Source organism: Phycodurus eques, chromosome 7, assembly GCF_024500275.1.
Source record: "Phycodurus eques isolate BA_2022a chromosome 7, UOR_Pequ_1.1, whole genome shotgun sequence".
NCBI lineage: Eukaryota > Metazoa > Chordata > Actinopteri > Syngnathiformes > Syngnathidae > Phycodurus > Phycodurus eques.
The window spans coordinates 6,315,063-6,338,176 of record NC_084531.1 but is presented as its reverse complement, the minus strand read 5'-3'; the positions used below and the strand labels follow the sequence as shown (position 1 = coordinate 6,338,176).

The 23,114-nt window shown below is 42.1% G+C and overlaps 1 protein-coding gene across 2 annotated transcripts in view; it reads left to right on the top strand.

Annotated features, from left to right (window-relative positions):
- Positions 1 to 23,114, top strand: part of LOC133405347 (calsyntenin-2-like) — a 277,979-nt gene that overhangs the window by 106,261 nt on the left and 148,604 nt on the right. For both annotated transcript variants that reach the window (XM_061682215.1, XM_061682214.1), the window contains exon 2: positions 4,901 to 5,023. In XM_061682215.1, the coding sequence (XP_061538199.1) occupies positions 4,901 to 5,023 (123 nt within the window). The remainder of the gene's footprint in view (positions 1 to 4,900; positions 5,024 to 23,114) is intronic.

Here is a 23,114-nt window from a genome sequence, read left to right as displayed (position 1 = left end):
ATGAACGGAACAGAGGCTAGGACCCAAAAATGCAAGACTCCAAAACAAATGGACAGTTTCCAAAAAGAGAGGTTTAATAGACGGGCATAGGTCGGTACACGGGCAGGCAATCCAAGAAGGGCAACAGTAGCCAAGAACATGAGGCAAAGAGGCAAGGTCGATAATCGGAACAGGGTCAAAGTCTTACTGCGAGTCTGTGACAAGGAATGCTGGAACGTGACGACAAGGTACAACGAACTGGCAACGAGTGGGAATGAGACACGAGGTTAAATACAATCGGTAATTAGGTATGAACGAGGCACAGGTGGTGAAGATGCTCACAGGAGCAGGTGTGTGAGAAACGAGAGAGAGGAAGACAAAACCTAGAACACACAAACACACACACATGACATTTCCATCTTCCTACTGCGCATATGCAGACTTTATTCTGGAAGAGGTTAGCGAAACAAACTTGGTGGTGTATTGTGAGGAAAATGAAGCAGAGGTGTTCTTGTGGATTGAAAAAGAGCAGGTGAGAGGAAAACAATTATTATTTTTTAAAATCAAAACTACCATTGGTTTCTACCTTATGGTGGCAGCGAACGTGCATAACCGACAACAGCAAGACCCAGGTGCTCTTGCCAGTAGCAGAAGCACTGCTGTCATTGTCAGCTGGGGAGGATGCAGTAGAGATGAAGTGGCGAGAGACACAAGGGACACTTTTCATGATGTGAGTTTTAAAGTGGTCAGAATAGTAAACTATATTAATTAAAAGCTGCCTAATGTTCTTATCAATTACAGAAAAAGCATCAAGATGACTAACTTGTTATAGAATCATCCTCAAAAATGATTTTAAGGACTTTATCTAGCTCAGTAAATAGGAGAATTTCTCAAATACACACTTTTTAGTTGATGATCATCATTAATATTCAAAATCTTTGCAGTGCACAGATGTGGGGGGGCCCATGACTAGGATTGCCTTAGGGCCGCCAAATTACTGTGTGTGTTTGCAACGCATGTGTGTAAAAGTGTGTTTGTGAGAGACAAAGAGAGTAAAAGATTTTAATTATTCTTAAATTGTAACAGTTTCCCTTTGCTTTTTTTCTCTCTGTGGAACGTCATGGTATTTAAACCTCTGCTTCCATTTTAAAGTAAACACAAGAAATGCTGTTTGACCAGAGTCCTTCCCTTATCAGCAGATAAAAATCAGAATGGTGTGTTTAATTCCTGTGACCGGCAAAGCCTTTTCATCAAAAGCCTTAAGAAACTTGTCCTGCTTCCATTTACAATATATTACCGCATGCCATTCATTTACTGGGGTTGCTTTAAGGCGCCAATGAATGTTGTTTACTTCTAAAATTGGGGTCACTTGGCGTACAGCTGAGGTATGTTTTTCTTGGTCAAATCTATAAGCACATATTCTATTAGAGGCTTCTGGAGCCTCAACGCTGCCAGGTTCAATTAAAATGTCAAAAAAAAAAAACATTCTAATTGCGGTGAGTCATTTACAAAGAAATGCTTGACTTTTAGCAATAAGGACAAAAAAATTTTCTACTTTCCTGCTGGATGTTTTAAATTGTTCTATTCCCTTATTTTTAGCCAATATTAACCATGCTTCATTTTATTTATTTATTTATTCATTCTTTTCTTTCTTTTGCTTTATTGAAGCAGAATATGTTTGGGTTCATAGCCTACACAATGTCATTTTAGGATTGCTGTTTACCCACTGTTGCTATAGCTACTGTTGCCAGACCCCAGTTTAAGCATTCGGACTACATCGATGCTGCCTTCCGTGATTCATTGAAGAAAAATCAATGCGTTCTTCAAAACCAATAATTGTTGGGGTCATTTGAAGACATGTCAATGGACAATTAGTGAAAGTTGAGTTCTGATCAGTCTTTGATGCATGGTTGCTCTGTTTGGCATCCAAATGAGACAGCGATCTGTGAAGCCATCCTAAGTGTCGAGTTGCAGCTCTAGATTCCAGCAAGGCAAGAGGCTGCAACACTTCCCTTTGGGAATCTTGAGGCTGATGGATTGGGATTTTAATTTGGTAAACCCTGTTCTCATCTTTCACAACCTGTGGTGGACTGAATTATTTGCAACAAAAGTAGACCATGTTGGTGCACTCCAGGGGTATGTCCCATAGTGTCAATCCGATGATTCCAATCTGCTCAGATAGCTTAGATGTATTTGTTGTCTGTGATGGAATGAGGGTGGTGCCCAACTGAGACACTGCAGAGATTATTGGATCTGAACGAATCACTACTGATGGGGGGAAATATCGACACACTGATGTCAATATGATGTAGATCTGAGCATAAACCATCATTAAACTGTGACAACTGCACTGTCGCTCGCTCATGGTAAGGAACAATGTTGATATCATTAAAGATGCCACTGGAGTGATGTTATCTCAAATGTAATTTGGCATCTTTAGTTTGCTGTATTTTATGACTGGATATAAAGCAAAACATCAGTGCTGATTAACTGGAAGTGCATTAAAAATCACAGAAATGTTGTTGACAAAATGTTCAGGTGAGCCTTAGGCAACCGTAAAATAATCATGGATCGTAGCACAAATTGTGGGGTCAAGAATAATTAAAAGATCAGCAGGGCTTCAAAGCCGTTCTATGACTGAACATGAAGTCCTCAAAAGCCCCAAACTCCACATTAGGTGTCAGGCATTGTGATGAAATTCACATCTCTTGTGGTTATTATCAAGTAGCACAAAATACTCCCTAAAGGCCTCTATATAATCCCGCGACCGACAACGCCCGCATTGCATCACGTGGCCGACGAATTGCACCACGCAGACTGCGTAGCTTGCCGCGCACCCGAATAGTTGCTGCGCGTTGAACGCCGCGGAGATCATCTCTCGTGATTGGTCCGTTTTAGTCACATGCTGTGATGACGCTAGAGTATAAAGGCAAACTACGCGTGGGACAGCCGCAGTGACGTCAGCGCGGTCGCCGTCCGCGCGAGAATAAAGAAGCCTTTATACTCAAGCGCGACCCACGCGCGCTGTTTTGAAAGTGTGCTGCAGTTCTCCTCCAAGTCGGTGGTGTCACTACAGCTGGTATTGGCTAGGACACAGAGTGGAGTTTCCTCTGCATTTTTTGGGGGGACATTTCCTCTTAACTGTTTTGTCCTTATGGCAGTTTTGGCAGCAAAGATGCATAACAATTCCCCTAAAAATTACTGCACTCAGAAGCACCAAGTTAATTGATCCCTAAATGACAAGGCTTGGCTTTTATAATTTCAAAAATAAATAAATAAATAATCCTATCATTTTACCACTTACTTTTTGTAGCAAACTTATGCATATTCATCTCATGATAACGCTGTATACTAATGTGTTTCCATCAATCAATGCTTGTAGTGACTCTATCTGGGCTGTATAATTAGCAATGCTTTTCAGGCGGAAACTTAAAACATTTGTTGCAGTAATGTTAGCATGTTTACCCCGGGCTCTTGCTGGTCTGAAGAAACATGAATACACAATCCATGCAGAATTAAATTATGATGTAAGATGTACCTCACAGTATATAAATGTCAACAACATCTTGATATCTTCATTTTTGATGCAACATTCATAACAATACCAGGTATTAAACTATATTGACAAAAATATTGGGACAGACAAAAATAAAAATAAAAACTACATACAAAGTGATCAAAATATGCAAACGGTACGCTGTTCAACTTCACACTTTTTTTGCATTTTGTTTGTCTTGGCAATATGGAAACTTGGGATTTATGAGGAGCTAAGGGGTCAAGCCTGAGGTTGAAATAATAAATTGGTTTATTGAGACGATTCTAGAACGCTATTTGTACATTTTACATTTTTGGGGGGTTTGGAATGACGATTTAATTAACTTCCAAAACGTGTAGTTTAATTGTATTATTTCCACGACAACATTTAAAAAAGTAGGCTAATATAACATATACTATATAATACATAATACAATTAATGACTGTTTTTGGATGTGGGTCGTGACCGAAAGAGCAAGATCCCGGATACAAGCAGCCGAAATGAGTTTCCTCCGCAGGGTGTCCGGGCTTTCCCTTAGAGATAGGGTGAGAAGCTCGTTCATCCGGGAGGATCTCAGAGTAGAGCCGCTGCTCCTCCACATCGAGAGGAGCCAGATGAGATGGCTGGGGCATCTGATTCGGATGCCTCCCAGACGCCTCCCTGGTGAGGTTTTCCGGGCACGTCCCACCGGGAGGAGACCCCGGGGACGACCCAAGACACGCTGGAGAGACTACATCCTTCGGCTGGCCTGGGAACGCCTCGGGATCCCCCCAGAAGAGATGGATGAAGTGGCTGTGGAGAGGGAAGTCTGGGCGTCCCTGCTAAAGCTACTGCCCCCGCGACCCGGCCTCGGATAAGCGGTAGAAAATGGATGGATGGATGAATGGACTATTTGTGACATTTTATTGAGGTCATTTCATTTTATCATCCTATCCATGTTGTCTATTTTTACAATGAAACACATGTGCATGATTCAGCGTGCCACTCAGTTCAGGGAACTTTTAATTATACCGTAAGCACAGGATCTTTGTTGTGACATGGCCTTCGCTATGGAGCTCTGCTGGCAGTGAAGTAGTAGTCATTGAGTGAGACCTGTTGGTTTGAAACCTTCAAGGGGATATCTGAAAGGAGGAAATAACATGCAAGAGAAAATAGTTAGAATGTGGATGACTAAAACGCGAAGTCTTACAAAAAGTAATTCTGGGAGAGCAAAAAAAAATTAAAATTCACGAATGCTTACTTTTTTTGTGTGTGAGTGCAACTAAATGTTGCTCTTCTTTGACATTTAAATTGAAGATGTCTACACATTTATCAGCCTGTGAAATCTTGCCATTTATGTTGCCTCTAGCAGTGCACCCCTCACGCTTCATACTTTGTTTCCCGCAGTGAATAAACACAAGCCGTGGATTGAAACGTCATACCATGGGGTAATCACCGAAAACACTGACGTTGTTCTGCTTGATCCGCCTCTGGTAGCTCTGGACAAGGACGCCCCCATCCCATACGCAGGTAATAATACATTAATGCAACAATAAGTCCAGTAATAACTACTCAGCTGTTAATTAATAGCAATGCTACATTTGAAGCAGCCATACCAAAGCCATGTGATTTCGACTGTATGTGATTCTTACATTCAAGTTATACATTGGCTCACTGTTCAGACTGAATGCATCATAGTTTGTGATTTGTATCATCTTAGCCCGTCCCATTGCAGCAATCATTAATTCCAATATGTCCTTATGAACACAATTCATATTTATTCTATTTCCCAAATCAACCCTGGTGGGTGATGAGAACTGCTAGAAAAAGAAAAGATGACTGTGACTGGATTAGAGTATACCCACTTTGTGACACTTCCAGTTTGTCCAAAGGGTGCCAGCTTTTGAGGGAAGGTCTTAGTTCCTGCCAGACTGCTAATGTGGCCCTTGCATGTGTTTGGAACCCGTTCAAGCCTTTCCAGCTGGGCACAATTGATGTGTGTGTGTGTGTGTGTGCGTGTGTGTGTGTGTGTGAGTGCATGTGTGTGTGCATGCGTGTGTGTATGTGGTTTGTACAGAGTTTTATGATGCCTGAGGAGGAGAAATCACCGGTGCCGTGTGAAGTTACTTTTCAAGTCAAAATGCAGAGTTCCAGTGCGCACCCTTCAAAATAAAAGGCTACAAGCCTAAAACAGGAAGTCAAGTTAAAACTTGCACATATAAACCATTTGACATGATAAAACAGTCCCAACAATTTTAACGATTTTAACAATGCTATATTTAACTTTTATCTGAAACATTAATTAATACATACTCAGTCAATTGGGTTAGTTCCATGCACATTGCCTTTTAGTTCATAGGTGATGATATTTATAGTGGTTATAAAGAACACCGTGTCAAATGTTCATTTTAGTCGATGCTGCGGGCTGCTAAGAAAATGGATGTTCATAATTTGGACACCCTTTATTTAAACCATGAACACATTTTTGACCCAGTTCCCTAAATGAATCGGAATCCAGAATCGTTTGGAACCAGAATCGAAATAAGGAACCTGAATCGGGACCGTCCATCCATCCATTTTCTGTAGCGTTTATCTTCACTAGAGTCGCAGGCTTGCTGGATCCTATCCCAGCTATCTTCGGGCGAGAGGCAGGGTACACCCTGAAGTGGTTGCCAGCTAATCGCAGGGCACATATAAACAAACAACCATTCACACTCACATTCACACTCACATTCACACCTACGCGGAATTTTTAGGGTCTTCAATCAACCTACTACACATGTTTTTGGGATGTGGGAAGAAACCGGAATACCTGGAGAAAACCCACGCAGGCACGGGGAAAACAGGCAAACTCCTTTAAGGCGGGGCCGGGATTTTCACCCCGGTCCTCAGAACTGTGAGGAAGATGTCCTAACCAGTCGCCCACCGTGCCGCCGGAATCGGGACCGGAATCGCTCAAATTTAAACAATGCCCAACCCTATGTCTAAATATATACGTGTTATTTTAAATTTCTTATTAATCTTTTCAAATAAATCTCCCGCCTTAAACTCCCTTCTGCTGTCACCTTCATCTTGCCTTGCACAGGCAAATCTAACTCGCATGTCAGTCTCCTGTCCTCTCATGACTTTATGTGTCGTCTGTTAAGATTATGGAAACACCGTATATGTGCTTGTTTTCATGTGCTTGACTGACTCAACATTAGCTGTTAGCTTGAAGATACGGCTGCCAGTGAAAGCTAGCTAAACTCATTCATGAGTACGTTCACTGCGTAGTACATCGTTCCCTGCGCGAATGAATCACTCATCGTACTAGTTCGCAGTGAACCTCCGCATGAATCACTTCATACGTACCAGTACCCCCTCCTGGAACCCGTCACCTTATCGTGGTGGAGGGCTTTGTGTGTCCCGATGACCCTAGGAGCTAAGTTGTCTGGGGCTTCACGCCCCTGGTAGGGTCACCCATGGCAAACGGGTCCTAGGTGAGGGACCAGACAAAGCACGGCTCCAAAAACCCCTTTGAAGAAAGAAACAAATGGTTCTAGGTTTCACTTGCCCAGACGCGGGTCACCGGGGCCCCCCTCTGGAGCAAGACCTGGAGGTGGGGCTCGAAAGCGAGCGCCTGGATGCGTCATCCGGGAGGATCTCAGAGTAGAGCCGCTGTTCCTCCACATCAAGAGGAGCCAGATGAGGTGGTTGGGGCATCTGATTCGAATACCTCCCGGATGCCTCCTTTGTGATGTGTTCCGGGCACGTCCCACTGGGAGGACACCCGGGGACGACCCAGGACACGCTGGAGAGACTTTCAGCTGGCCTAGGAACGCCTCGTGATCCCCCCGGAAGAGCTGGATGAAGTGGCTGGGGAGAGGGAAGCCTGGTTGTCCCTGCTAAAGCTACTGCGCCCGCGACCTCGGATAAGCGGTAGAAAATGGATGGATGGATGGATGGACGTACCAGTACATCGCTCATTTGCGGATCATTCGTGGCTGACAGTACATTCACTTCACTTTCAGTTCTTCAGTGCATTCAGTACATTAGTACAGTTCAGTTCAACAGTACATTCAGTTAAATTCAGTCCCGAGCCCGCCTGCACAGCACTGCCTGACGCTGGCTGCTCATTGGTCATTTGCCGAAGTGAGTGACAATGCTGGCGAATCGCAAGTCACATGGTAGAATGTTTAGTGAAGTCCCGCCCCCGCCTGGATGCTTCCTGCTCATTGGTCATTCGCTGAAAATTCAGACGTGAGTGACAGAAAGCTACCGGAGCGATCGGGCAAGATGGCGACCACATGATACCAAAATTATACCCTTTATGTGACTTACAATCTCAATGTAACTTACACTCCGGTCTTATAGCTAAAATTAACCCAATTGTTTTTTTGTTTTTTTTTAACTGTAAAGGTAGCCAATTTTACAGAGCTAAGCTAAGAATAGCTACGCTGCTAACTGTGAGTGTGAGTCGTCACTTTCCAACTGCATGCTGCCAAACGAACAAGGTAGAAAATGAAAAGATAAAGGAATTCCTGTCTGCAAAGAAGGTATGATTTTTGGAGCACCCTTAAATGCCGAAATGACCCAAGAGAGCTGCTCAGTTACTATTTCAATGGCTGTTACCTCTGCGGATCACGATTATGGAGTCTCTGGGTCTGATACTTGCAGCCGAAATGCCGACCATATGCCACAGTCTGTTCCTGACACGCCGGTGAAACCAAAAGAAAAAAACAGAAATCTGAGATGTCCTTAACAGATTTATAGAGTAACATTCTTGCTGTAATTAATGACCAAGCCAATAACTTGGAGGCCATGGTCACCAGAAATGCAGTGGGAATTGAGGCCCTGAAGAAGTTTATTGATTTTGCCTTTGCAGAGGTTGCGTTATTAAAGACTGATATAAAAGTGGTAAAAACTACCAATGAAAAGCATGGCAAACAAATAGCAGATTTGCAAATCAAGCTTACTGAAGCGGAAAGGTACGGGACGAAAATGGAACCTCAGACTTCATGGTGTCCCTGAAGGGAATTTAGAAGATATTAAATCCAAGGTTGTCAAGATTTGCTGCGCTGTAGTACCTACATATCAGTAAAAAATTACAAATGACATTAATATAGTCCACCGCCTAGGAAGATACCAAGAGGCTTCAAACAGGCCCAAGACAAAATTCTTTGCACTCCACTGAAGATTTTATGTCCTCCAAAGGGAGGAGAACTAAGGTTTGATAAAGACGCTACTGAGTTTGGGACACTTACAGACTGTGGCTTGCAATTATGTGATGGGGGGGAAAAGAACAGTATAACTTTACATTTGTCTTCCTTTTCTGTGGTAAAAGGCACTTTCAAATGTTTACATTTCTCCCCATTCTTTACTTTATGTTTATTTTTCAACTTAATAGCTAGTTCTGTAAAGCTAGGTTTTGCTGTTGTCTGCCTCATAAGGAGATTGTTTAATACTGATTTATACACGTTTTCTATTGGTAAGGGAGATGTTGCCCAATATTTTTTAAGCACCTCACATTTTCGACGTTCTTCTTTTTTTTATATTGTCTTTTTCTGTTTTCTCTCTTCATGGTTGAGGCAGAATGTCAAACGTAAATGTTTATTTTTATTTGCAAAACAACAAAAGAACTAACTTTTCCTTTTTCCAGGAGACACACTCTGTTAAGAACAATGCACAATTATGGAGAGCACAATGGGGCAACAATATCTGGTTATCAAATGGCTCAGAAAGGGCAGCCGGTACTGCGATACTGAGGGACCTCTTCAATGGGGACATTTTACATTCTGAAGGAGATCCGAAAGGGCATTACTTTATTTTAATCAACACTAACGATACTGTTGTCCTCTTAGTTAATGTACAGTGGGTACGGAAATGTACAGTGGGTACGGAAAGTATTCTGACCCCTTAAATGTTTCACTCTTTGTTATATTGCAGCTTATATTTAAGTAAATTTTTTTCCTGATTAATGTACACACAGAACCCCGTATTGACAGAAAACAATTTAATTGTTGAAATTTTCGCAGATTTATTAAAAAAGAAAAACTGAAATATCACACAGACATAAGTATTCAGATCTTTTGCAGCTCACAGTGCATGTCAGAGCTAATGAGAATCATGAGATCAAAGGAACTGCCTGAAGAACTCAGAGACAGAATTGATCACAGATCTGGCCAAGGTTACAAAACAAAATTATGCTACACGTAAGGTTCCTAAGAGCATAATCTTTAAATGGAAGACGTTTGGGACGACCAGAACCCTTCCTAGTGCTGGCCGTCCGGCAAAACTGAACAATTGGGAGAGAAGAGCCTTGATGAGAGAGGTCAAGAAGAACCCAAAGATCACTGTGGCTGAGCTCCAGAGATGCAGTCGGGAGATGGGAGAAAGTTATAAAAAGTCAACCATCACTGCAGCCCTCCACCGGTCGGGGCTTTGTGGCAGAGTGGCCCAACAGAAGCCTCTCCTCAGTGCAAGACGCATAAAAGCCCGCATGGAGTTTGCTAAAAAACACCTGAAGGACTCCAGGATGGTGAGAAATAAGATTCTCTGATCTGATGAGACCAAGATAGAACCTTTTGGCCTCATTTCTAAGCGGTATGTGTGGAGAAAACCAGGCACTGCTCATCACCTGTCCAATACAGTCCCAACAGTGAAGCAAGGCCGGGACAGAATCATGATGTTGGGGTGTTTTCAGCTGCAGGGACAGGACGACTGGTTGCAATCGAAGGAAAGATGAATGCAGCCAAGTACAGGGATACTAATAAGTACGGGGTAGGGGTGGGGGTGGGGTGGGGGGCAGATTTGAACCCCAGTTCCCAGAACTGTAAGGCAGATGTGCTAACCAGTCGTCCACCGTTCCACTTCTTTTTTATAATTATATAAGAATAATTTCATAAACTGATTCAGTACAGTATGTTCACTAAAAATATTCATTCCTTTGAACGAAACATCTGTGCACGTAACAACACTACTCTTTTGAGCTACCACACCCAGACACACACTGTTGTCCATGTTAAGGTAAATACTGTTAAGGGACATATAAAGTTAGACTGCATGTATAATGAAATAGAATGCAACTACATGATCAAAACATTCAGACCACTTAATGACTGCCTTGCTTCTGGGATTCAAAATGCCCAAGTAGTTTGAGTTCAAGATGAAGAAACCTTTCCTTTGCCATTGTTCACATAGTCAGTTATTAATGAAGTACGAAAATGCAATCTACTTCCTCACTGAGCCCAACAGATGAAGCAAATAGACTTTGTAATGAGATTTTTTTAGGGCTTTTAACTTTTTTGTCTTATGATGGGTAACAAAATCAACGGAGGAAGGCAATCTTTGTGTTGGTTCAAGAGCAAGAGAAAATAATGGTTTAGGTTTGCAATTATCTCTTCATTCCAGTGGGAGTGGGGAGGTTTTAAACAAAGGCACTACGTTATTAAAAATTAGAAACTGATATTGGAAATGGCTAATTATTATATCCACTGAGTGAAGCTTTCGTATAGTACAACGTACAAGAGCATGTCTTATTCCATGAAAAAAAAACAACTATATATGACAGAATTGAATTAAAATGTACTTATTAATGCAGTCCTATGGGGGGTAAAAGCCAGTGCAAACTGTAGGCCAGTCCCAAGCCCGGATAAAAGCAGAGGGTTGCGTCAGGAAGGGCATCTGGCTTAAAACTTTGCCAAACAAATCTGAGCGTTCATCCAAAGAATTCCATACCGGATCGGTCGTGGCCGGGCGCTGGTGGAAATTCAGCTACTGTGGGTAGAAGACGAAGAAGCGGTGGAAAGCCCGGTTCTTCGGAAGAAAGAGAAGAGGAAAGGACACAGCATATAGCTGGATGTGGGGACTTTGAATGTAGAGACTGACAGGATAATCTCGGAAGTTGGTTCACATGATGATTAGGAGAAAGGTTGATACATTGTGTGTCCAGGAGACCAGTTGGAAAGGCAGTAAGGCTAGAAGTTTAGGGGCAGGGTTTAAATTATTTTACCATGGTGTAGATGGGAAGAGAAATGGAGTCTTGGTTATTTTAAAAGAAGAGTTGGCTAAGAATGTCTTGAAGGTGAAAAGATGATCAGATCGAGTGATGAGACTGAAACTTGAACTTGACGGTGTTATGTATAATGTGATTTGTGCCTATGCCCCACAGGTAGGATGTGACCGAGAGGTATAAGAGACATTCTGGAAGGAGCTAGATTAAGTAGTTCTGAGCCTCCCAGACAGAGAGAGAGTCGTGATTGGTGCAGATTGTAATGGACATGTTGGTGAAGGAAACAGGGGTGATGAAGAAGTGATGGGTAAGTACGGCATCCAATAAAGGAAGTTGGAGGGACAGATGGTGGTAGACTTTGCCAAAAGGATGGAAATGGCTGTAGTGAACACTTTTTTCCTGAAGAGGCACAAACATAGGGTGACCTAGAAGAGTGGAGGCAGAAGCACGCAGGTGAATTACATCTTGTGCAGATGATGTAATCTGAAGGAGGTTATTGACTGTAAGGTAGTGGGAGAGTGTGGCTAGACAGCATAGGATGGTGATGTGTAAAATGACTGTTGTGGTGGGGAGGAAGATTAAGAAGACAAAGGAAGAGCAGAGAACCATGTAGTGGAAGCTGAGACAGGATGAGTGTTGTGCAGCTTTTCGTGAAGAGGTGAGACAGGCTCTCAGTGGACAGGAGGAGCTTCCAGAAGACTGGACCACTACAACCAAGGTGATTAGAGAGGCAGGCAGGAGAGTACTTGGTGTATCTTCTGGCAGGAAAGGAGAGAAGGAGACTTGGTGGTGAACCTCCAAGTGCAGGAAATCATACAAGGAAAGAGATTAGCTAAGAAGAAGTGGGACACCGAGAGGACCGAGGAGAGGCGAAAGGAATACATTGAGATGCGGAATAGGGCAAAGGTAGAGGTGACAAAGCCCAAGCAAGAGTCATATGATGACATGTATGCCAGGTTGGACACTAGAGAAGGAGAAAAGGATCTATAGAGGTTGGCCAGACAGAGGGATAAAGATGGGAAAGATGTGCAGCAGGTTAGGGTGATTAAGGATAGAGATGGAAATATGTTAACTGGTGCCAGTAGTGTGCTAGATAGATGGAAAGAATACTTCGAGGAGTTGATGAATGAGGAAAATGAGAGAGAAGGGAGAGTAGAAGAGTGTGGTGGACCAGGAAGTGGCAATGATTAGTAAAGGGGAAGTTAGAAAGGCATTATAAAGGGTGAAAAATGGAAGGGCAGTTGGTCCTGATGACATTCCTGTGGAGGTATGGAAGCATCTAGGAGAGGTGGCTGTGGAGTTTTTGACCAGCTTGTTCAATAGAATTCTAGCGGGTGAGAAGATGCCTGAGGAATGGAGGAAAAGTGTGCTGGTGCCCATTTTTAAGAACAAGGCTGATGTGCAGAGCTGTGGGAACTACAGAGGAATAAAGTTGATGAGCCACACAATGAAGTTATGGGAAAGTGTAGTGGAGGCTAGACTCAGGACAGAAGTGAGTATTTGCAAGCAACAGTATGGTTTCATGCCTAGAAAGAGTACCACAGATGCATTATTTGCCTTGAGGATGTTGATGGAAAAGTACAGAGAAGGTCAGAAAGAGCTACAGCGTGTCTTTGTAGATCTAGAGAAAGCCTATGACAGATTACCCAGAGATGAACTGTGGTACTGCATGTGGAAGTCTGGCGTGACAGAGAAGTATGTTAGAATAATACAGGACATGTACGAGGGCAGCAGAACAGTGGTGAGGTGTGCTGTAGGGAGTGACAGAGGAGTTTAAGGTGGAGGTGGGACTGCATCAGGGATCAGCCCTGAGCCCCTTCCTGTTTGCAGTGGTGATGGATAGGTTGACAGATGAGGTTAGACTGGAATCCTCGTTGACCATGATGTTTGCAGATGACATTGTGATCTGAAGTGAAAGCAGGGAGCATGATGGAGGAACAGTTAGAAAGATGGAGGCATGCACTGGAAAGCAGAGGAATGAAGATTAGCCGAAGTAAAACAGAATATATGTGCATGAATGAGAGGGGTGGTGGGGGAAGAGGGAGAAGAGATAGCCAGGGTGGAGGACTTTAAATACTTGGGGTCAACCGTCCAGAGCAATGGTGAGTGTGGTCAGGAAGTGAAGAGACGGGTCCAAGCAGGTTGGAACGGTTGGAGGAAGGTGTCAGGTGTGTTATGTGACAAAAGAGTCTCTGCTAGGATGAAGGGCAAAGTTTACAAGACAGCGGTGAGGCCAGCCATGATGTACAGATTAGAGACAGTGGCACTGAGGAGACAACAGGAAGCAGAGCTGGAGTTGGCGGAAATGAAGATGTTGAGGTTCGCTCTCGGAGTGACCGGGTTGGATACAATTAGAAATGAGCTCATCAGAGGGACAGCCAAGATTTGATGTTTTGGAGACAAGGTTAGAGAGCGCAGACTTCGATGGTTTGGACACGTCCAGAGGAGAGTGAGTCAGTATATTGGTAGAAGGATAATGAGGATGGAGCTGCCAGGCAAGAGAGCTAGAGGACGACCAAAGAGAACGGTTGATGGATGTCGTGAGGGAAGACATGAGGGCAGTTGGTGTTCGAGAGGAGGATGCAGGAGATAGGCTTACATGGAAAATGATGACACACTGTGGCGACCCCTAAAGGGACAAGCCGAAAGAAAAAGAATAATTAAGATGTACTTATTATTATTATGATGATGATGATTATTATTATTTTTTTAATTTTAGTAGTAGTAGTAGTAGTAGTACATTCTTAACAAATAATGGATGGCTGGTTGTTTGGATGCTTTGATTTCCATTCACTGTTCAAGCTGTTTAGGAAAAGGCTCAGACTGTTTTTTTTAAACAAGTACAGGGATGACGATAATAGGTGAGCACTACAGGTGTATTTAACACTGTAATTATTATGGTACATGGTGTGTGTGTGTGTGTGTGTGTGTGTGCGTCCGCGCACATGTTCTTGAAAGACGATTTGAGACACCACATTTGCGAAACACGCCAGGACGCACATTTGTTTTTATTTACAATGCAGGACAGAACAGTGTGTAAGTTAGACATAAAAACAAAGGACATAAGAGCCCATGCCTTGAAATGTTTCATGAATGGCTTTACTGTATGTTGTGATGTTTATATGTGTGGTGGCACTTGTGATTTTGACCAGGCACACTAGTTTCATCCAATCTTCTATTCTTTATTGCGCTTCAAGTTTTGTGGACTGTTGTACATTTGATTTGTGAATGGTCGTTCATCTGTTAGTTGTTAGTAAATTCATGTTTTTTTTTAAAATGGTGTCCTTTGAGTTTTTAATACACAGGTGTGACCTTTTTTAATATCGCACCTGACAAATACACCATATTACAACAACAGCAAAATTGAACTTAAACGAAGCATTTTCAAAAAATATATTTAAAAAACTTTAACTGGCAAACCCGCTCTAAAAAGTAATTATAACTAACTGATTTTGAAACACAAAAAGTCTAAATGGAATTAAAACTAGAACAAATTAAATACCAAAGTATTATGAACTTTGTCTCAAGTATTTGTTTTGGGGACTTTTTATTGTTTTGTTTGTTTGTTTGTTTGTTTAAATCCAGCTAGACCATACCTTTGTTTGCCTTGTTAACCTAAATTCCACACTCCTGCCTGGTTTTGTCTTGCTCTTTGCCCTTGGGTCTACCTGTCTTTTTTGCTGAATTCCAGTCAAACACACGCGTTGACTACAGAATTAAATTCAGGGATGCAAGCCTCAAAACAAAACTGATGACTTGAAAGGAAAATAGTAGTTGTCAGTGAGCTAACAATAGAATCTTCCGTGTCTTGTACCCCGAAGAGTCACATTTGTTGCTTGCTCCACTTCCTTGGAGCTTCGTGAAGGCAAAATGAGCTATAGGATAAGAGTCAAGCAGCCTGCCCCACTGGAAGCCCTCCATCCTTTAGAGCTCTGATTGATCACGTTACAGTTAATTAAATTTGGGCAAATTGCTCCCTTTTGAGGTTACGCTGTAAAAGTTTATACTCTGTCCACATATATCACTTTCTGTATTTCTCTTATCACCACTGCTTGTCACTTTTCTTCAATGCACTAGCAGATGATGATAAACACTAACTCTTTTTTCCCCTCACTAGTTCATTTTTACCTCTTTATCCTTTTTTGGCCGAGCTTCGTGTGCTCCCCATTGGCTTTTCGTATCAATGAAGTATGACAGCTTCAATGAAGAAGAACGCAGCACTGAGTGTTTACCATATTTCTCACTCTGCCTGACTGTGCGTAACCGTCAGTATCTCAAAAGGAATCAGGCGAAGGGGGAAATGGCAGGGAAGTGCTAGGGGCATGAAAATGACATTGGTGGGCAACAGCAGACATTTAACATGTTTTTTCATTTGTAAACTGAGGTTCGATCCTGATAAAACTGGCATAATGCTAATGGGCAGGGTTACACTGCAAGTTTGACGTACATATGGTATTAGTCTTCACTGGCAATAATGACAGTCCAGTGTTACAGCTTGTAAATTAATACTTATTACTCCTTATTTGTTAGGTACAGAGGCACAATACATTTACCAGCAGAGTTAAACTGTTTTGATTTGTGACTCATGCATTCAGTTTTAGACTTGAGAGACGCATGGCTTTGGATGGATTCACATATCCAATTGCATTACTGTTTCTGTAATTACTGGCAGAGCATGATGGCACCTTGGGTCTTCAGGTTATAATGGTTTCATTCAGTTTTATTTTTCAGGTCAATTTGATTTTACTTTTTTTTCTTATTTACATTTACAAAAGCAAGTATGCTGTGTTTTTATATACGCTCTAAAGGCACTTTATTACATACAGATGAACCAATTTTGTGACATCCAATAGATAACTATTGGATGTCACAAAATAATCTGATTTAATATAAACACTAATGCTAAATTACAATTGCCACTGTCAGTGGTATCTGCAGTATTTAACACTGCTTTTTAAAACAACCAAAATGTTAATAAGAAAAAAGGAAAACATAGTTCAACAAACCTACAACTACAATAATTATCAAATACCTCTCTGAAAGGATTAGTCAAATCAAGCATTACTACAGTATATCCACGTTTAGTGATAGAGTATAATCGAAATGCTTGTTTTTTAGATGTAAAAGGGATATGTCTAAGAGATTCTTTATGAGTGTGTTCCGTGCATGAAATGTGTTACTATACTCTACCATCAAATATTTACAGTGCATTAATTAATGGGAAGAATAGGAGTAACAAGGAGTAACAACGCGTTGGAGACAGATAGTTTCACCAGATGCGCGACTAAGTGTCTCTATAAACAAAGAAGCGCGATCTATCTTATACTCTGAGTACGGGGTGGGGTGGAATGTGCCAGAAAGTTCCACTCCTTATGAGGCAAACAACAGATGTGGCTTGCGGAAACAAGCCCAGCCAAATGAAATATGCTTGTGGAAATAAACCGTTAATCTTTTCTGTTCCTTCTCCCAGGATCGATCTCACACAACCTTCTTTATTTATTTCGATATGCAGGCATTCTATCTTTATAAAAATACATCAATACATTCAGACCTCTTTCAATAAATCTCAAGTGGCTCTGTGTTGTCGTAGAGCTTGGTGAACCTCTTACTCCGGGTCCTTTGAACTGACATTTGCTTTTCATCACTGAGGACCTGATCCAGCTGTGATAACGTCAGTGATACAGTAGGTGTACAGTATGTAGTGTCCTGAAGAGAACTAATGTCTTCTGTCATTCGTTTTTATACTGATTGTGAAATTGGCTGCCTGCCACAGAGGGTATAAAGGAGTCATGTAAGTGGATCTTTGAGAGCATCTGAACATCAGTGGAAGCATACAATTTAATGTGCAACAGGCTAAAGTCAAAGATACACAGAGATAATGAGGCAAATTCAAGGGGGAGGTTAAGAGGGCAATTTTCTGTGATGCATATTACTGTAGTTGTTACAACCAGGGGTGTCCAAACTACGGCCCGCGGGCCACGGCGGCTCAGTTTTTATTGGCCCGAAGCAAATTATGTAAATATAATTGAATATGGCCAGCACAAGAACCTTGAGCTCAGCCTCAACTCTGTTGCACTTCTCAGTTTCAACATTAGATGGAGCCAGTCACATAAACGGCGCTTCTCCACAACACGATTACACAATTAAGATTAAGAAAAACCTTTACCACGAGTCAGGAGAAAATGGCAGCACCAAAGAAATTCAAAATGGAAAGTAAATGTAGAAGATTTCAAACACGATGGGAAAATTAATATTTCATCAAAGAAATCAATGGAAAGTGTGTCTGTTTGATTTGCAACGAAGCTGTTGCTGTGATGAAAGAGAATAATGTCCGTAGGCACTATGAGACCAAACATGAGAACTACACATCGTACACTGGTGCCGAACGAACACAGAAAGTCAAGCAAATGGCAGTTAGCCTGCAAGCTCAACAACTGTTTTTTTTTCGTGCTAACAAGATACAAGAAAACACTACAACAGCAAGCTATGAAGTTGCTAAACTTATTGCTCAGCATGGGAAACTGTTTACAGACGGTGATTTCATTAAGCAGTGCTTCATCAGTCACAGAAATAATGTATTTATATATATAAACACACACACACACACATATATATATCCATCCATTTTCTACACGGGTTATCCTCAAATAGGTGAATTTGTGAATGCCAAACCGCGAATATACGGGGGTTAACTAGTAATACTATGTTGGTATTTTAAAGATACTTTTTTTTTTTCTTTTTCCCCCAATTCTGGCACCCATACACGCTTCTCAATCATGCGCGGCAATCGTGTATGCGCATATCTCCGCTTCCTTCTCGTGAGTTGCTCCTCAATTTTATGCTCCGGTGGATGACAATAATTTAAGCTTCCCGATATCCAGTTGTTCTTAATTGGACTGTCACATGTCTTCCCGGGCATCGCCAAGCTTACAAAATGACTGGGGCCATGGGAGCAGACTGGATTTAGGTGACCGATCTTGTACAGTAATGTGTCAAGTGTCTTCCAACAAGATTTTGCAACAAGACACCGAAAGGACTGAAAAGACCAACAACATTCAAATAGAAGGCAACTTCAAGTAATTTTGATTTTATTTCCTCTTTTTTTTGTCCTTATGTTGCATATGTTCTCCCAACCAAATGTCTAATGTTTTATCATTTACAACCACTATAACTGTTGGGCTAGAGCCAACTGTTTTCCCTCACTAGAAGCTCTTCTTGGTCCAGTTCTAAAACCACGAAATCATGTATAAACTGCGTTTTTAACAAAAATAAAAGTGTTTGTCAGAAATTTATGATAGTTTTCAAATAAGTTTTAATTGGGCAACTTATAATTCAGGATCATTAAAGTGACTAATAAAAGTGTCATGTTGAGTCTTCCAAAAACATTTGTACAACGTGTCATGTCTTTGTTTATTGAAAAGCAATGTATTTTTTTCTGGATGCTCCACATCAGAACATGTTCACATTAATAGCAGTGAGTGTTGTTTCCTTTAGTTGACCTGCATTATGATCAGGAAGCATGTTGGTGCATTCCTCTTGTTTCCTCTGTTTCAACTCAGCAATATTCTTGAGATGTCTGGTAGGAATCATTCCCTGGAAATTATGCCACGACATCTCATTTGAGTCAAGTACAGGATTCTGACTGGGAAGACAGAAGATAGCTGGGATAGGCTCCAGCACGCCCGCAACCCTAATGAGGATAAGTGGAACGGAAGATGAATGAATGGATGATAATGAAAATGTTATCAAGTTTAGTTTTCGGTATCCATAATACACCATGCTTGATAGATTTAAGTACAGACTTGTACAGTCTGTTCTGGATGTCAACCAGAAAGACCGGAAAAGGCCAGTCTGGTGGCCTTATGTGACGCCAGACAAAGTGCTTGGCCATTCAGGCGAACAGGCGTGATGCCGGCCCACATGGAGTTGCTTGGGCCAGGTATGAGGTTTTGGCCGATCAGCTGAGATGAATGATGGCCTCCAAAGCTGGGTCAGAGAGCGGCCGAGAGAGTGCTACCGGGTTAGCGTTTGAAGGTGGCCACAGAACTAAGCACCCGCAAGTCATAATTGTGACTTTGAGTTGCTAAAGAGCCGCTACACCACGTGGTCGTCCTGTATAAATGACCAAACTAGTACTCAAGTAAAGGTCAGAGGGAAACAAATAGTAAAAAGAATATTGAGGCAAAAATAGGTCTGAATCGGCAATATGTGACAAGGAAAAATTAATTAAAATATGGGTCTGAGTCATAATTTGGGGCCATAACTTGCAAAGTCAGAAGACCCAAAGTCCACAAAAATATGTGGAGAGGAAGGGTACGTTGAAGGGTGAACAGAAAAACAATCACAAGAGACACTGAGAAGACCAGAGGACACTGGTGCGAAGGACAGAGGAAACGATGAGAGGGCTTACTACTGTAGATTAAGGTTGTCTTGGTTGGCAGGCTGATGGCGATGCCGTGCAGAGTGACTGCGCTCAGGCTGATGCTGTGTGCTACCCGCTGGGTCTCGGAATGCTCTGACAGAAAGACAAAGGTAGGTCGACCCAAGCGCAGAGAAGCAGATAGCATTAGTGCAGGGTATTCTTGAAATGAGGTTCAAGGTGCTTTTATTGTTAATTCTTCAATATGCGTAACACATACAGAGGATTGAATTACAGTATTTAAGGGCCCGTGGAGAGGAGAATGCAGAAGATAGGCTCACAGTTATATAGTATAGAAATTAACTAATTAAAATCAGGCATGGCTTTTTTTCCCCTCAGCATCAGTGTGTGCTGTGTGTTCATGCATCTGTATTATTAGTTTCAATTAAACCCCAATAACTTCCACTGTGATTTCTGTTGCAAATATATCCATCAATAAGTCTTGGGTTTTCTCCAGGCACTCCGATTTCCTTCCACATCCCAAAAACATGCACGTTAATTGAAAACTCTAAATTGCCTGTAGGTGTGAATGTGAGTACGAATGGTTGTTTGTTTGTATGTGCCCTGCGATTGGCTGGCAACCAGTTCAGGGTGTACCCCGCCTCCTGCCCGATGAAAGCTGGGATATGCTCCAAGCGCGCCCACGACCCTAGTGAGGAGAAGCGGCTCAGAAAATGGATGGATGGAAATGACCTGTTTAGTCAGCCACTGCTTGTTGCAGACAAACTTCATATTCACAGTAAAATATTTTGCAGATATAACTTGAGTCACTGTCAATCTTTCTTCTATACAAAGCCACGGTATGCCAAAAACATTAGACGACACACATCATGCATTGTTCAGTGCTACCAATGGAAAAGTTAGTGTAGAGCCCTGTAAGTGTTTGATCATTTTCCTACCAGAAGATACACCAAGTACTCTCCTGCCTGTTTCTCTAATCACCTTGGCTGTCGTGGTCCAGTCCTCTGGAAGCTGCTCCTGTCCACCAAGAGCCTGTCTCATGTCTTCCCGAAAAGCCGCACAACACTTTTCCTTTCTCAGATTCCACCACATGGTTCACTGCTCTGCTTTAGTCTTCTTAATCGTCCTCCCCACCACCAGAGACATCTTACCATCCTATGCTGTCTCGCCACTCTCTGCCCTACCACTACCTTAGAGTCAGTAACTTCCTTCAGATTACATCGTCTGCACAAGATGTAATCCACCTGCGTGTTTCTACCTCCGCTCTTTTAGGTCATCCTATGTTCCTGCCTCTTCTAGAAGAAAGTGTTCACTACAGCCATTTCCATCCTTTTTGTAAAGTCTACCACCATCTGTCCCTCGAGGTTCATTTCCTTGATGCCGAACTTACCCATCACTTCTTCATCACCCCTGTTTCCTTCACCAACATGTCCATTAAAATATGCATCAATCACGACTCTCTCTTTGTCTGGGATGCTCAGAACTACTTCGTCCGACTCCTTCTGGAATTTCTCTTTCACCTCTAGGTCACATCCTACCTGTGGGGCATACCCACTAATCACATTATACATAACACCCTCAATTTTAAGTTTCAGCCTCATCACTCGATTTGATACTCTTTTCTTACATTCTTAGCTAACTCTTCCTTTAAAATCACCCCTACTCCATTTCTCTTCCCATCTACACCATAGTAAAATAATTTGAACCCTGCCCCTAAACTTCTAGCCTTACTGCCTTGCCACCTGTTGTCCTGGACACACAGTATATCAACCTTTCTCCTAATCATCATGTCAAGCAACTCCCGAGCTTTTCCTGTCATAGTCCCAACATTGGAAGTCCCCACATTCAGTTCTAGGCTCTGTGCTTTCCTCTTCTCTTTCTGCCAAAGAACCCGCTTTTCACCTATCCTTTCGTCCTCGACCCACAGTAGCTGAATCTCCACCGGTGCCCTGCAGGTTGACGGTGCCGGTGGCGGACGTTGTTAACCCGGGCCACGACCGATCCGGTATGTAATTCTTTGGATAAACGCTCATATTTGTTTGGCAAAGTTTTAAGCCGGATGCCCTTCCTGACGCAACCCTCTGCATTTATCCGGGCTTGGGACCAGCCTACAGTTTGCAGTGGCTTGTGGCCCCCATAGGGCTGCATTATATATCCATCAATAAGTAGCTCCAGAAATTGTCCATGAAGATAGATAATAGTCAGGATATATTAAAATGAAGTGCAAATTGATGACATATTATCCCAGCCTCATTCTTTTACTTGACCTTTATAACTCAATCCCAAGAACAGGAACTCCACTGCTTTATTCTCAGGTATCAATCTGTCAGAGATGTGCAGGGAAAGAGTGAGGGTGCAATCCATTGAGAAAAATGGAAGGTGATTTATAAAAAGGTGATGAAGGTTATTGGACCTGTGAATGTGATACAAAATAACTTACTGTATATGAGTATTATTTAATGAAACTGTCAACTTGCAATGTACGAACCCCAATTCCAATGAATTTGGGATATTGTCTAAAATGGAAATAAAAACAGAATGATTTGCAAATCCTAATAATATAAGAAATAATCCGAATAAACTACAAAGAGCGGCACAGGTGGGTTAGCAAATCTGCCTCACAGTCCTGGGGACCCCGCATGTGTGGAGTTTGCATGTTCTCCCCGTGCCTGCGTGGATTTTCTCTGGGTACTCCAGTTTCCTCCCACATCCCAAAAACATGCATTGTAGGTTGACTGAATCAGAATCAGAATCAGAATCAGAATCATCTTTATTTGCCAAGTATGTCCAAAACACATCAAGGAATTTGTCTCCGGTAGTTGGACCCACTCTAGTACAACAGACAGTCAATTTACAGAACAGTTTGGGGACATAAAGACATTGACAAAAAACAATTCTCTAGCACTTAGAGCAGTTCGAATGACTAATATTGCAATAGTCCGGTGCAATGACCATTGTGCAAAGGGCGCTGAAGACTCTAAATTGCCCGTAGGTGTGTATGTGAGTGTGAATGGTTGTTTGTTTATATGTGCCCTATGATTGGCTGGCGACCAGTTCAGGGTGTACACCACCTCTCACCCGAAGATAGCTGGCATATGCTCGAGCACGCCCGCAACCCTCGTGAGGATAAGCAGCACAGAAAATGGATGGATGGATGGATAAACTACAAAGACAAGATATACATACAAAGTGATGAACTTTTTGCTTTTTGGTTGTTGCAAATATTCTTTCATTTTGCATTTGATTCCTAC